Source organism: Sylvia atricapilla, chromosome 5 (assembly GCF_009819655.1).
Source record: "Sylvia atricapilla isolate bSylAtr1 chromosome 5, bSylAtr1.pri, whole genome shotgun sequence".
Lineage (NCBI taxonomy): Eukaryota > Metazoa > Chordata > Aves > Passeriformes > Sylviidae > Sylvia > Sylvia atricapilla.
In genome coordinates this window covers 70,035,068-70,050,168 of record NC_089144.1, presented here as the reverse complement: position 1 = coordinate 70,050,168, position 15,101 = coordinate 70,035,068, and the positions used below count along the sequence as shown (strand labels likewise).

Below are 15,101 nucleotides of genomic sequence, written 5' to 3'. Positions count from 1 at the left end.
ATCTGTGCTGCAGTCTAAGGTCCAAATTGCTCAGTCTCTGCCTCCACCAAGCTGCATCAGCTGCTTAGCAAGGCCACAGCCCCCAGCAGGACTCAGCAGTCCATGCTGCCTACCTTGTGCCCTGAGGTGCTTTACCTGTTCGTGGTGCTCAATGCCCATGCTGATGGTGTTCACTAGGATTGCAATCATGATCCCACGGTTGAAATACTTGCTGTCCACAATCACTCGAAGCTTGACCCTCACTTCTCTCCACATGTCACGGCAGAGCTTCAGCCGTCCTCCTTCTTCCACTTCCTCCAACACAGAGGCACCCTGGTCCTCTTGGCTGCCCTCTCCCTCCCCTTCAGTGGCTCCTCCATCCTCCTGCTCTGATCCAGTGCTATCCAGGACTGAGAGCCTTCTGGAGGCTTTGTGCTCTTCCCTGTGGCATCGGGGGCAGTTGGTGGGATCAGAGGTTGCTGTCACAGCGATGGGCTGGACTAAGCCCTGAGGAGGGCAGCCAAGAGAGTTGTGCTGCTGGCAAAGCCCTGCAAAGAGAAATGGTGCTGCTTAAAGAAGGAGGATATGAAAAAGGCATTCAAACTGGACACCTGTTTGGTTTCTGGGTATTTAGACAGGGTAACTGGACTTTTTAGCTGTGAGGATGATTAAACACTGCCACATCATCTCAGGGGCAGCAACAGAAGTTGTTGTCATTGGGGGCTCTATGCTGACAGGCTGCATCTCCAAAACACGCAGTACTGTTCAGCTTGCCTGTGATTAGGCTGAACAGGGCTCACATCCATCAGAGAAAGAACTGCTTCGTCTCATGCAGAAATCATAGCTTGAGACTCACTAGCTTGTGTTAAGTGGGACCTGAGGGGAAAAGAGCTTGTCACAAGAGCTGCTTTTGGCCTGAACTGCTACAAGTGGGGTCTGAGAACCCTCAGGCTGAACTGAACTCTCTAAATTAGAGAAACTACATTAGCAAAGCAATCCAAGAAGCCGAAAGAAGTAACACAGGAACACTTCCTCCTGACAGTGTGCACTATGAATAAGAACGGATCCCCTGACTTCAGTGAGAGATCTGCATTTGTGTTCCTTAATCCTCCATTTTGGCCTGGAAGATCAAATGGACACTGAGGGAAATGAAGCAATTATTTCATTAACACAGCACATGAAGCCTCCAGAAACTTTTCTCCCAGAAAGTAAAGAAAATGAAAGTTTGAGTATGCAGGACATGCTGAAAGAAAATCTGCCTTTTTGCTTGTTAATGGAGCATAACTTGGGAAAGGCATCAGCAGGCAGTTAATGCTACCTCTATAAAACCATTTTTACAGTGACTTTTCCATCCAGGAGCCCAATTTAAATGATATCTTACGTCTAATTTTATGCAACAGCATGTGCTGCCGTCAAGAGAAATTGTCTCCGTTGTCATTGCATATTAACCAGACTTCTTCGGCATCACTCCTTAGGTTCAGGTGACACCTTATTCTTTGCCTCTCTCTTGAGGTCTGGAAGCAACTTGCTTTTGGGAGGAGAGCTCTGGGGGACCTGCTGTGCCACCAGGTCCAATCATTTGCCCCACTTTGTTATATCCCCTAATTCTTCTCTCTCCCAAACTGCTACCAGACATGGAGCCCATTGCAAGTCTCAGTGTCTTTCTCTCTTTATGGTCTCTGGATTATCCATGTTCCCTGCTTGCCAGCACTGTTTTATTCCCATTCTTGCCAGTCACCCCCAGCTCGCTGGTCTGGTGTGCTGGCCGTGGTGACACGCTCAATGGACAACGTTGAGCGTCAATTAATTCTACTTCTGCGCTTTGTAGGCACAGGTCTTTGGAAAGCTGGCACACGGAGACGCTCCCATTGACTTTCACACTTCCACCACTGGCATTTCCAGCTTTACCCACGCAATCCTTACTGTAGTGCCTCTGGCTTTTCCTGTTCACGGCAGGTTTGGCATCGCCAGGCTCCTGCACGTGGCCGTGGCGCCAGCTCTGCACGCTGTTGTACAGCCCCAGGGTGCGGCGCTTGGCCTTGCGCAGGATGTGGCAGACGTACTGGAAGATCTCCTCGTAGCAGTCTCCTGGCTCCATGTAGCTGGCAACGGTGCTGGAGGAGAGGTAGCGGGCCCTTTGCTCCTGCATCAGCTGGTGCTCCCGCTGCTTGGTCTCCGAGAACTGTGTGGCGATGACCACCAGGCACAGGTTGATCATGAAGAAGGAGCCCACCTGGCAGCAAAGGAGAAGAAGGACCAATGTTCAGCATGAAAAAGAACATGTGGGAGCAGGAATGTAAGAAGAGAGAGGAGGTGAAAGTGACTGAAGGCAGATAGAGGAGTGAGAATCAGTCTGCATATGGAGAAGAGGTTTCAGAGAAAGTCAGGAGTGCATGAGCTTGTTTCGGAGAGCTCACTCAACGTATTTTCCATGCACAATTTAAAGCTATGCATTGAAATTCAGGAAATAGGTCCAACTTTTGGCAGGTTTTGGGACCCTTAGCCCAAAGGGTTTACGTAGTTACATACAAAGGGTTTGATGAAAACGGGACTTTTTTTTCCCTGCTCTTTGTGTTAAATAGAAGGTAGGAGACAGAGAACCACTTTGGTTGGTTCTCTGTCTAATTAATAACCCCTACTTATTAATTTACCACTGGAAAAATCATGCACTGCAATTTATAGTCTTCATCTCTTGGAAGAAATGTCAGTATTTTCAGATCATTTTAATGACATACCAGTATACTTGGGGCACATTATTGATTTCTATCATTTGCACCTTAATTCTCCATCTAGGGAGATGGGGCTTTCCTGAAATGAGTGAGCTTTTGAAATCAAAAAGGATTTTACAAAGTCAAACAACTTTTAGAGGGACACGTAGAGGTCTGGTAAAGCCATGCTTTCTTGCTTATTTTCTATTCTTCTGATACAAGACATACCATATTAGCTCTTTTTTAACTTGTCCTGTGGCCTACATAGGCTTCTCATTTCAAACACAAAAACTGTATAAAACACACACTCCCAATTTCTTAGAAAGAGCAAAAAAACTGCCCAGGTTCTCCCTCTTCTCCATAGAGAAGCTGAAACGTCTACCAGGCTTAATTTACAACTTGCATGTTCCCTTTAAACCTCAGTTTTCCTATTTATAAAATGCAGCAAGGGTTTCTTTGTGCTAAGAGTTCTGGAGGCAAAATAAACTCACTCTGTGTTACATATAATGAAATTAGAGATTAATTTCCACTAGGAGATTTATCTATAGATAGAGAGAAAGAGGATAAATCCTGGGCTTCAATATGATGAGAATTTCATACATAAAAGGCCTGGTAACTACATTCAAAATAATTTTTAAAAGCTATGTCACCTTGATTGGTACCTACTCTCTGCAGAGCTGTGTCAACAGGGCATTGATAAAATGCAGAGCCTAAATTCTGAACAAGGACTACACATCTGCAGTGCTCTGAAACAGACTCTGTGGGGCAGCCCCAGGGAGGAGATGAAGCATCAAGATTTCTGCTTCCCCTGGACCTGGGAGCATTCCTGCTAAGGGGCATCCTGGCACCAGCTTCTCCTATATCTGCAGGCCCCAGTCTCACTTCACTGTCTCTCCTTTGCAGGCAAACAGCTCTGATGGAGAGCAGGATTCAGTCCTGCCCTTTTGTTCCCATGTCTCCTCTCCTGTAAAGCCTTTCCAGCAAAGGGGACAGAGCCGGCAAAGGTGGTGATAATCTGACCTCAGTGCTTATGAATGGAAAAAGGGTTTATTTCAGCAAGTACCTCAGAGTTTGTTTTATCTATCCAGGCAGCCTTTCCCTCAGTTCATAGCCCTTACTGCCCCCTGGACCAGCTTGCCCTTCTGGGTGACCCTTTCTCTTGGACACAGGTGCCCTTTGTCCAAAGGGGAGGTGTCCCTGCTAACATCTCAATAATCCTTTGAAACATGAAGTTCTTTCCAACCAGATTCAACATAAGAACAATAAAGTATCTCAAAATAAAGGGCTTTTTTTTTCCCCGCTCCTCCTCTCAGCACCCTTCAAAGCTGTTCTAATTCTGTTTCCCCTCATCATGGAACCCTTCTCTCTCCTTCCCCCATATTTCAGCCTATTTTCCCTTCAGCTTCTGCATGCGGCCTTGAAAATTAAAATAATGCCTCGTTCAGATTCCTTTGCCTTCACCCAACATTTTCCCTAGTCTGTGATGTCTTGCATGTTTTATTTTAACTGATGAGCACATTACTGGGAATCCAAATTCTTCTCTGATCCACTCCCCTCAGCAGCATGATACTCACCCGGGCTTTCCCTTTTGGTTATGTCCCTCAGCTGGCACTGAGTGAGGCAGGGCAGGGAGATGGACACCAGCTGCATGAGCATTTCTGGATCACTACTTGTGACACCACCCTGTACTTTGCAAGTTCCCACAATTCCCAAAAAAAAAAACCAAGCAATGAGGGTGTGCAACATCTTCTCTCTAGGCCACAAGAGGAAGAGCTGAGGGCTGAGATGCCCTCACTGGGACCACATTGTTGGCCTAGGTTTGAGTCTGGAGCAGGGTTCAGGTTCACATCACTAAGCCCTCTTCTCACAGGCATCATTTGCTGCCATCTCCTACCAGATGAACAAAAAATGGGGGAGTGAGAGGACTGGATATGACAACTACTCCCCAGTCCTTATCCTTTTAGCTGGGAATATCAAACACAAATTAGGTTGGTTAATAGTTAAAACCACAGGCAAATCCATAAACTCTCAGGCTCTGCTGAGCTTGCCACTGCCTCCCAGCTAGGAGAAGGACAGGAAGGGTCCCAGAAGGCTCCTAATTGAGTGATTCATGTCGGCTGGCAGAGCAGAGAGACGGAGCGTGTCAGACATGGAGTCAAAGCATTTGAGAGAACCAGATGGACACCCTTGATTCTGAGTCCCAACACAGGGTCCCATTCAGCCCTGAGACTGAGTTGTACTTTGATAAAGCAGACCCTGGCCTCATTCAGCCCAAGGTTCAAGCCCTATCTCTGCAATATCTAACAAAATCTGACAAAGTGCTGCAGATCCTGATTTGTCAATTACTTTTACCGCTTGTGCCTGGATAACCAGCTTATCCACAAGTGTGAGCACAGAGCGCTTCAAGGAGCCTCTGAGTGCTGCAATGCAGATGCCAGTCTCAGAGTTCAGAAGAGCTTGCTCTAGACCAGGAGCCACAGCAGTGGCTGAGTAGCTGGAGAGGTGTCAAAGAGACAGCTGGACCTCAAGCAGGAAAACCCAAGTGAAACACTGACCCAAGAACAGGGAGCAGTCCTTCCTTCATATCATACCCATGATCTCTTGTCAAGGGGGAGGCATTTTAAAATCTGCTGAACATAAAATGCTTTTCCCAGGTTGTTCTACAAGGCTGCTCAGAGTGCCACGGTCAGTCAGCACCCTTCCCCTCAGAGAAGCACATCTATGCAGGATTTCTAACTGTGCTGGGAGTATATCCAGGTGGTGGAGTGTCCCTCCTGCCATATGAGCAGTAGCAGATAATGCCCTTATGTAGGTGTTTGCAGATACCATTGTAGGAAAGAAATCATGGATGAAAGCACACCTCTAGACAGAAGCTGCAGAGATCCAGCCCCAGAAGAGTAAAACTGAGCCAAGGCTAGAACGTGTGTGGAAAAGCAAAGAGTCGGGGCTTAAAATACGACTGCCAGAACAATCCTGCTTAGAAAGCCAGACCTTCCAACCATGGAGAAGGAGGGAAGGATAAAGGCTGGAAGGACCGTACTTCATGAGACTTAAAGAGGGATCATCATTTCTATATGAAGATTCAGACAGAAAATGCAGCCAAAGGATAGCAAGTTTGAACTGTAGTGTTGCTATGTGCTGCAAAAGACACATCACATGCCAAGAAGGTAGCAGGAAGGCTAAATATTTCCTTAGCCTAACTCCATCAAAGATGATGAAAATATTCCACCTAGCATATAACTCCTTTGTTCTCAGCAGTCCCCAAAGTAACCTGAGATTCATGTTCTCCTGTGTTTGACAGAAATAAACCTATATGGCTTCTGCAAATGAGGAGGGAGTGTCTAGAAATGTCAGTGACACTCTGCAGTAACATCTCAGGCGGAGTGTTTAATTGAGGGGTTTCAGTGCCAGCAAATTCAGGGACAAAGTTTGCATCACTGTGAATCCACATGATGTGAACCAGCACTAGAAGGATACTTAGGAACCAGAAATACGCTGACAGAATTTATGTCGTTTGAAATGTGGGGGGAAGGGCAGTTTCTGGAACTGGCCTAAAAAAGACCAGATATGTGTGCCCCAGTGGTTAAACACTGAACCCGCACAGTCCTCCCTCGCTCTGGGAGAGACTAGGGCTGTGGGACAAGGAGCAAAGTCTGTGTCTAACTGCATATTCTACAAATTTGGGTATCCTGATCATGCTGCTCAAAGTCAAAATGCAGGTGGGTCCCAAATATCTATTGCACTGTGAGGTATATGAACAAAATTCATGGGAAATTATTATTTTCTGAACTCACAAAAAGCAGTGGATGTTCAGTTCACCCTTGAGAACAGAGCGTGTAGAAACTTCTCCCCTCGTCACCCCATCCTGTTCAATCACATCTCTGCATTGTCTCTTTGGGACTCTCCAGCATCAAAGTAAAAGCAACATTCCTTAAGGTATATTCCACCTCTGCTGTCCAGGTTCAGGCTTCAGCTCAGAGGGAGTACTTCATATTTCTGTTTTTCTCTTCTTCTCTTTCCCTTGTGGGAATAGAAGGCCGTAAGGCAGGGTGAAATCAAGGATACAGTAAGATTTTTGTAAGTTGTCTGACCTGAACGGGCCAATAGGTTTTGGGGTTCTTTTGGGCCACCGTCTGTATGTACAGGCAGCAGAATTTCTCAGAGAAATGGATTAAAGTCTGCTTTATTTCAAGTCACTGCATGCCAACTCGAATTTAAAGTAGATCCTGTACTAGGTCAGTCTGTTAGTGTTACTCTGGGTGACTGCTTCTAGAGATCCTATTTCTTGAAGGGCATAGCCCCATAGGGTAAGTGCTGGATGAAGAACAGAGCCCTGGCCAGGTCCATTCATCAGCCCATCCAAATGCATGTACATCTTGGAAATACACACTGAGGCACTTCCTGAAACTAAATTGCATCTACCACATACAGATTTTATACTTCCCATAATTCATCCTATGTCTTTCTATTTCAGTCCTGACTTTGGTCCCCCAGGTAAGCAATGTACAAGAGCCTTCATAAAAACAAAATCTTTCCTGGTTAGAAACAGGATATTCTCTCCAAGAACATGCACTTATGCAAGGGAAGCCTGAGGAATGGGAAGGAATGGCACCATGTTTCTCAGCTTTCGTGCTAATAATGAATATCCTTGCAGAAAACCAACCTTCAAGCTTCATTTGTATAAATCCACCGGGCATATAAACTGCTTATTACGTTCTCATTGCTGACACACTTCTCTCTTTCCATCCTACCATCCACAAGGGATCTCACACAGCCAGGTTATTTTGGACTGCTGACACTTTTGGAGCAATAGCTCCTTTTCATTCATGGTGAGGAAGTAATTCAGTGTGACAGACCCTGGATCTAACAAAATGTGAGTCTGAGACTCTGAACCTGATGAATCCAGGTGCTGCCAAAAGCTCCGCACTCAACATGGCTCACAAATTACTCAAGAACTTAAAATGTATAGAGACCAAGCAGAAGGGCAGAGAAGGAATTGGCTTTTAAGCCAGCTGGTTTGGGGAATTTACTTAGCAAGAAGATCTGCCAGTGAGAATATTATTCTACACTGGGCACATATAACTTTAAAAATCAATCTTAAGTATATTTTTGAGTGAAAGCTAATAACTTGGCTGACAACTGTATATGTAATCCTGCCTCAGACTCTTCTCTTGGTGAAAATCAACTAGCTGGATTTCTGAGATTCTTGGAAGTTTGCTTCCCCAGTATCTATGTTGATCTAAGACCTGGATTTTGTCAGCTCTTAGCTTGCACTGCTGATATTCATCAAACTTTATACTTACGATTATCAACAAGATAAAGTAGATAAAATTGTAGAAGGAATGGGCATCCATCACATAGTACATGATCTCCACCCAACCTTCCAGTGTGATCACCTGCAAAGACAAACAAGAGAAACACGAGGGGTATTCAAGTGTTCACTACTGAGTGTATAACAAGCAGATGCTGGTAGGATGGTTGCAACCCAAGAAAGGTGAGAAACAATAATCCATTTCAACTAAGACAAATTTCCATTTTGGGAAATCACCATGGTATTGCTTGGTGACACTGGCATACTGTCAAAGCCTGTGAGATCATTCTAGTCCACAGCAGGAATATTTCATTAAAATAGTTCATTTCCCTGGATCACAGCAGGTTGCTGTGCCCCTTGGACTGGACACCACGTACAGCCAGAGGAAAAGAAAAAAGGCATGGATTTTAGCTCCCATCTACAATGTGTGCTGGGAATTAAAAAAAGATTCTTTTACTATAGTTGTCTGGACTGGAGGGGAAACTGGTACAAGTCAGCCTGAAGAGTGGAGCTTATTTCAACAAGTGCATCTGTGTGTGTGCTGTATCCCTTAACAGGGGAGTTACCTGGTCCTTTATTTTCAACCTCTGTCACATCCTGCAGAAACTACCACCGGAGCCCAGAAGGACTGAGTTTGAAAAACAGAAAAATAAGCTTGAGCCCTGTAAGGAGGCTAACTCACTTACCTGAAATATCACAATCCAGGCATACCCAATGTTGTCAAAATTGATGGCACCCTTGTGTGGGTTGGCATTGCCAGTGCGGCACACGTTGTAGTACTGGTTCCAGTTCACACACATGCCACTGATATTGAACTCTTGACGGACTGAATTGTAATAATAATAATCATCCTTGTCCAAACAACACTCATGGCCTCGCTCCTTCAGTGGGGGTATTTCATGACAGCCCATAATTCCATTGTCTCCTGACAGCGAGCAGATAAAGGGCATCTCATCATCTTCCTCTGGTTGGTAATAAGGGGGCAGGACAATGTCACCTTGTCTGCAAAAGAACCCACAGTCAAATTGCCTGTGACAAAGAGTTTCCTATCTATCAGTGATACTGGTGGAGCTGGGAGCCTCCATTCTGACATATGGCCTGCATTGGGTAGGGGATTTCCAGGTTTGTTCCAGTAGAGGAATGATAGGGCTCCTGAAAACCAGCAAATTTCTAGGGTGAGCCCCCAGGTTTCAGAGCTTTTCCTGCCATCAGGTCACCCCAAGTCAAATTACACAATCTGCTTACACGGAGATGAAAAAAAACTGGATTGCAGAGATCTGAAGTCTGATCACTCTCCCCATTAACATGAAAGCTAAATCAGATACAATGACATTAAGGAAGTTCATCAGGCTTTACTGTAATATGTTCATATATGTAACTACTGATGGACATGTTTTATAACATTTTGTAGTGAACCTTCTGTACTTCTAAAAAAATTCCAGTTCATGCATAATTAACGTTGCACAGATAAGCCTTAAAATTCAGAAATGGAAAGATAAAATTGACTTAACCTTAACTTTGACTCCTCCTTGACAGCTGGCATTATGGGTGCAATGTTTTATGACAAGTTCATGTCTTTTTTCCAAATAATGCAAGCACCTTCCAAATGCATGAATAATTAAAATCATCTATGCTTGCCTAGCCGGAGATGAACTAATATCAGAAAAGTGAAAGGTGGAGATAAAAAAAAAAGGATTAAACTTTATCTGATGTATTCCTTGCAGTGCTACAATGCACAACTTTCACCTTGTGCAAATGCAGACTTTTTCACTAAGTGTCACTGGAAGAGGAAGAGGACAGGTGTTGATGAAAAAGACAGTCTCTGATTGTTAACTAAGCAGGACTAAACTACAAAGGTATGTTGTTCCTCATCAATGGTGCATGGACACCTTCCAAACTGAATATCCCAGTTACAGTCAGCCAAATATTTTCTGATATCTGTCATTGTGAAGGCTGTGGCCCCAATTCACTTCCCAGTTACATCAATGCCACATGGATGTAATTACACTCATTAAAGAAGTGCTACTCCTGATTTACCTAAAGGATAATCATCCTAAATATTAGTTTTTCCCCAAGGAATAAATAAACACAGGAAATGTCTGCTTTAAGCAGCTCCTACTCTGCACCTCCACTGCTGTTCTACACATTGTATTTTCACACTTTTTTTCTAATTTGAGATGCTCTAAAGCTTCAGAATTGTTTATTTAGTTTAAACTGATCTACCGCTCTAGATTTTCTTTAAGCAGACTACACTGATAGCACGCCTGGGATTAGCATACAGTTTTAAGAAAACATTTAAAAACCTGAGATCTACTAAAGCCAGAAAGTCAACAGGAGGAGCTGTGCCCTGAAACTGGGTAATCTGAGAATTCATGGCATGCAGGAGCTTTTGCACCCCACTGCCTGTGAGAGGAATAAAGCTGTGCTCAGCAGACTCACCCTCAAATCCTCAAATTGACCTCAGATACCTGTAATTGACCCCTGTGTGGCTTCAGCCTCTCTTCACCAGAACTATGCTCATGTTTCCCCATGAGTTTTTGCTCCCATTCATTCGTTCTTTGCTTTCAGATGGCTCTCACTTCTACCAATCCAGCTGTGGTACACCTCCCCCACCAGCCCTCTGTCCCTTCCCCATGGCACTGCCACATGCAATTCTATTTCTGAAGTTTTCTAGTAATTTCTTAGTGTCCCTCCAAAAGTAATGCACTATTGTTGAAACAGCGACCCCAGCTCCATTTTGGAGGTGCCAAAGATATTCCTGAATGCATCGGGCAGCACTATGGCTTTCTGTAAGGCTCCAGTGGGTGCTGTTTTCTGAAGAGGGAGCAGGTTCAAGAGAAAGTAAGCATGTTTCAGAGTTTCAGTTCTTTCTGGGTGTAGGAACATCATCCTGTATTACTGGGCATGGTTGGAGGAGGCAGTCATGTTAATCTGCGCCTTGGTCAAATCCATGTAAGCCCAGACACCTGCTGTGAAGACAGAAGAAAACAGACGTCTTTGCCCACCCTCCCTTTCCGCTGCAAGACGTGACCAACACCCCACACACTGTCGCTCCACGCTTGGAGTAAGTGATACACAGAGAACCTGGCAGAGGACATGAGCAGGCAGAGGGAAAGTGAAACATCCACGGAAGGAAGGAAGATGTTGACTCCCAGTCACTCACACTGTGAAGTTCTCCTCCATGAAGCAGCGGTTGCGGAGCAGCCCAGCCCACAGCTGCACCCCAATGATACCAAAGATGAAGAAGACAAAGAAGCAGAGAAGAAGGACATTCCCCAGCATGGGCAAGGTGTCCAGGAGCAGGTTCACAAGGATGCGCATGCCTGCAGGAGGAGAAGAGAACCACAAGGAGCAAGTATGGGACACAGGGATAGAGAAAGGGAGAGAGGAAGGGAAGGAGAAGAAAAGGAAATAAGTTTACAAGATCAGCATAAAAACAATTTAAAAGCCCCGTGAAAATATAAGCAGAGTGTCAGAAATCAACTACTTAATTTATTTACGGCCAGATTTATGGTTATTGCCCTTTCTTGTCCTAACCTTTACTGACAGGCAGCCAGCAGAACTGCTGAGATGCTGTGGTCTCTTAACCCTAGGCCTCATCTGCAGCGCAGAAGAACAGATAACGAAACTTCTGGCACCATCAGCAATCTGACTGACATCCCTCCCTCCCCTTTCCCTGCAGAAGGGCAGCAGAGTGACAACTGTCCCAAAGGGGCATGTCACCTCCACGGCCCCATTATCAAATGGCTCGGACTGAAAGTCATCCCAGTACAGCAAGAGCATTCTGCAGCCTGTGGGACCTGCATGGACAGACTAAGGCCAGCTTGCCAGTGGGGTGAACCTTTCCGAAACATATAAACTGGCATAGATAATTGGGTTTTCTGCAGTGGCAGTATGATCAAGAGACAGTAACGAAAACTACAATTTCCTCTCCTGGCTAGTCTTCATGCCCCAATGAGGCTGGAGCACACAAAGAGCAGGCACAGCCCAAAATGCTTCCAGCACAGAATTTCTGTCCAGTGCAAATGTTTCAAAAAAAAATTATTTTTTTTACTCTCTAATTACCCGATAAATTATTCCTGTGGTTTTATTTTCCCCTTGACCCTTTAGCTGACAGCCACGAGTAAGGGCAAACATAGTCTTGTTTCTCCTTGGTGCTAGTGGCTTTTTGTCTGCTCTCCAGAGATGGTGAAAGTCTACAAATTCTTCTGAGCATCACAGTATTTTATCCCTGTGCCATCTGTGCCTTTATCCCTGTGCACACCTCATGAAGTTGTCTCTCCTTGTCTCCGTGGAGGTGCCTCCCCCAGGTACCCAAAATGTTCCTTCACTGAAGAGGTTCCATGTAGGGCAGTAAGTAATTAGCTAATTATGTATTTATAACCAATTCATTACTTCAGATGGCAGTGGAAGGGGAAAAAGGAGGGGAAGATAAGATCATGATTCTCTGTCAGCCCTTTGAGGCACCAGATAACCCCCCTTGTGTACCCAGCACCAAGTAATTACCATAATACTCTACATTATGCTCCATGTCTATTCCCCAGACTCTACTCACCCCACAGAGAGGGCAGGGAAGTGGCACCTGTGGAGGGGCAGGCAGGCATGGAATTCACAAATACTGAAGGAAGAGGGAGAAGTGTGCCTTCTGTGGAACACCAGGCCGGTTTAGATTAGTAGAGAAAGCTTTGGAGACACAGCAGGGTGTAAGAGACAGGAGTGGTATTTGCATGGAGGTGATGTGCAGGAAGGAGAAGATGCTTATTGGTGCCTACACTGGATCATGAAGGATGAGGAATGATGGCACTAGCTCTAAGACCAGGCTGTGGAGCAGTAGTTAAGCCCTGCTGCCTGATTGTCCAGCTGTGACACCAGTTACCATGTAAGGCAGCTTCTAGACAAGCACATAAGTAACTAGGCAGTGCAGGGACACAGCTCCAGCCACTCGCTGGGGATCACAGCTGTGCCCTGAGCCACTGACACCTCTCTGACCTCCCAACACACCATGTCCAACAGCACAGCCACTACGACCTGCTGGGCCCTGCAGAAAAAATCTGGACAGCTCTGAGTCTTCAAGACTGTGCACCCTTACTGCAGTACTGCGTGTTCCCAGCATTATTGTTGTGTCCCAGAACGAGCTCAGTAGTTCTCAGAGTTCTCTCTCAAGTTCTCATAAACTCTCCTGCTGAGTACATTAGGGAGAGCCAAGTGAGACAGGAAGATGTGCCACTAATGCTGCAAGAGGGGGTGATGTTTTTCATCAATTGATGCTAGCTCCATTTCAGAGCTGGGTAATGAGAGAGATGAGGCTGCCCTTACGCTGAAATGCAGAACAGACAAAACAGACATTCCCACCAGAATTTTACAGACAGCATGCTAGTTGGGTCAGAATTTGCAAAAATTGATTTTGTCTATGTTCCAAGAGAAAGCAAGTGCGCAAAACTCATCCTCTTTTTTCTTGGACACATCCTGGCTGCCCACATGTTCTCCATCCTGACTCTCAGAGGGATTGCTGATGGTACCAGATTACCTCCACAGCTCCAAGATCATAGCTATTGCCCTCATGTTAGGCCCTTTGGGGTACATGGGGCCACGACTCAAGAACTGGCAGGTGGCCCCACCACCTGGCATCTTTTCCACATCACAAAGAATTTCAGTATTAACAGGTTCTAAGGCCAAATGACACCTTTTTTTTCTTTTTCTTTTTTTTTTTTTTTTTTTAATATATATTTCACAGACAGCTTCATCTTTCTCTTCCCATTGATGTTGACTGTTGAAATGAGACTGCCTCTTCAAAAGCAGTAATGCTGAATCTACACCTATCCAAATGTTCAAACATCAGTTGCAATTTCAGGAGAAAGAGGGAGAAAGGCTGAACGGCCTAAGCACAACAGGTGATGATTTACCCTAGAAGCTGGTGGCCAAAATAACAAGGTCTCTAAAGCAACTGCCCAACAGTGGACATGGGAAGTGCAGTTTTGGGAGTATTCTGGTTTTGGGGAATGGGGATGCCTCCCTTTTCCAAAGGGCCCTTGCTGGACAAGCTGCCATCCACAGCAACACCTGTGCATCTTGAATGATAAATCCTGAAAGGTGCTCAAAAGCCAGTTCTTCATCAAAATCCTGCTGTTGCCTTCTTCCCACCTTCTGCCTCTACCTGCTGCTCAGCCACTTTTCTCTTGCTCTGCCTACAACCTCTCTCTGCCTCTGTGCTACTCCTCAGCTTATGTGCACACTTTTCCTGGCCTCCCTCCCCACTGCTGCCTTTCCCCACATCCCCATTTGTCCTTTGCCATTGGCAGAGCAGAAGCCATGCTGGCTCACAGTAAGGAGTGGGTATGAAAGAGACAGTGACCTTTTCTGAAGCATCCTTTGTAAAAAAGGAAATGCTGCTCAAGAAGAGAAAGGAAGAGAGGCCGGGCAGTCTGGAGGAAAAGCAAGGAGGGAGAGCATTGATGAAACAAGATTCAGCAACCAAACAGCCTTCCAGGGCATCAAATATGAAAAGGTTTTGCTCTTCAAGGAAAATAAAAGCTAGAAACATGAAATATTCACGAGTGTCAGGTATGGGCTCGGAGAAGTCTTTTCTCCACTCACTCCGACCAGGAGACTAGGGGAAGGGAGAAAATGAAATGGCTTTGTCTGTGGGCATCCAAGGAAGGAAACAATGCTCACATCATGGTTCCCTGCCGCTCACCCATGCCCTTGAGCAAGGGGTGCTCCATGGTACCTCGAAGGCCGTGCTGCTTCTGCTAAGATATCCCACAGGAGCAAAGCCACAGGTGCCGTCACCGCTCAAACACAGCAGGAGATGGGGGGAAAGCATGTCACGGGGATGAGAAACGGTGGGAAGGCGAGCGAAGCGCCCGAAGGAACCGTCAGAATGAAGCCAAGGGATCAGCAGTCTCTGAGCTCCGCGCTTCGGAAGAAGTAAATAGTCTGTCTCACCTTGGCGGCACCCAGACGCCCTTCCCGACAAATTCAGCAGACGCTACAATGACCCAGACACGTGTGAGCCCGTGTGTGCCCCGAGCCCGTGTGTGCCCGTGTGAGCCCGTGTGAGCCCGTGTGTGCCCTTGTGTGCCCGTGTGAGCCTGTGTGTGCTC

At 45.8% G+C, this 15,101-nt stretch overlaps 1 protein-coding gene across 1 annotated transcript in view; it reads right to left on the bottom strand.

The window, feature by feature from the left end:
• CACNA1I (calcium voltage-gated channel subunit alpha1 I) overlaps positions 1-15,101 on the bottom strand; it is an 86,724-nt gene that overhangs the window by 39,393 nt on the left and 32,230 nt on the right. Inside the window, exons 4-8 of the mRNA XM_066320078.1 lie at positions 11,162-11,321; positions 8,685-9,000; positions 7,991-8,083; positions 1,903-2,212; positions 136-527 (exon numbers count right to left, since the gene is read on the bottom strand). Of these exons, the coding sequence (XP_066176175.1) occupies positions 136-527; positions 1,903-2,212; positions 7,991-8,083; positions 8,685-9,000; positions 11,162-11,321 (1,271 nt within the window). The remainder of the gene's footprint in view (positions 1-135; positions 528-1,902; positions 2,213-7,990; positions 8,084-8,684; positions 9,001-11,161; positions 11,322-15,101) is intronic.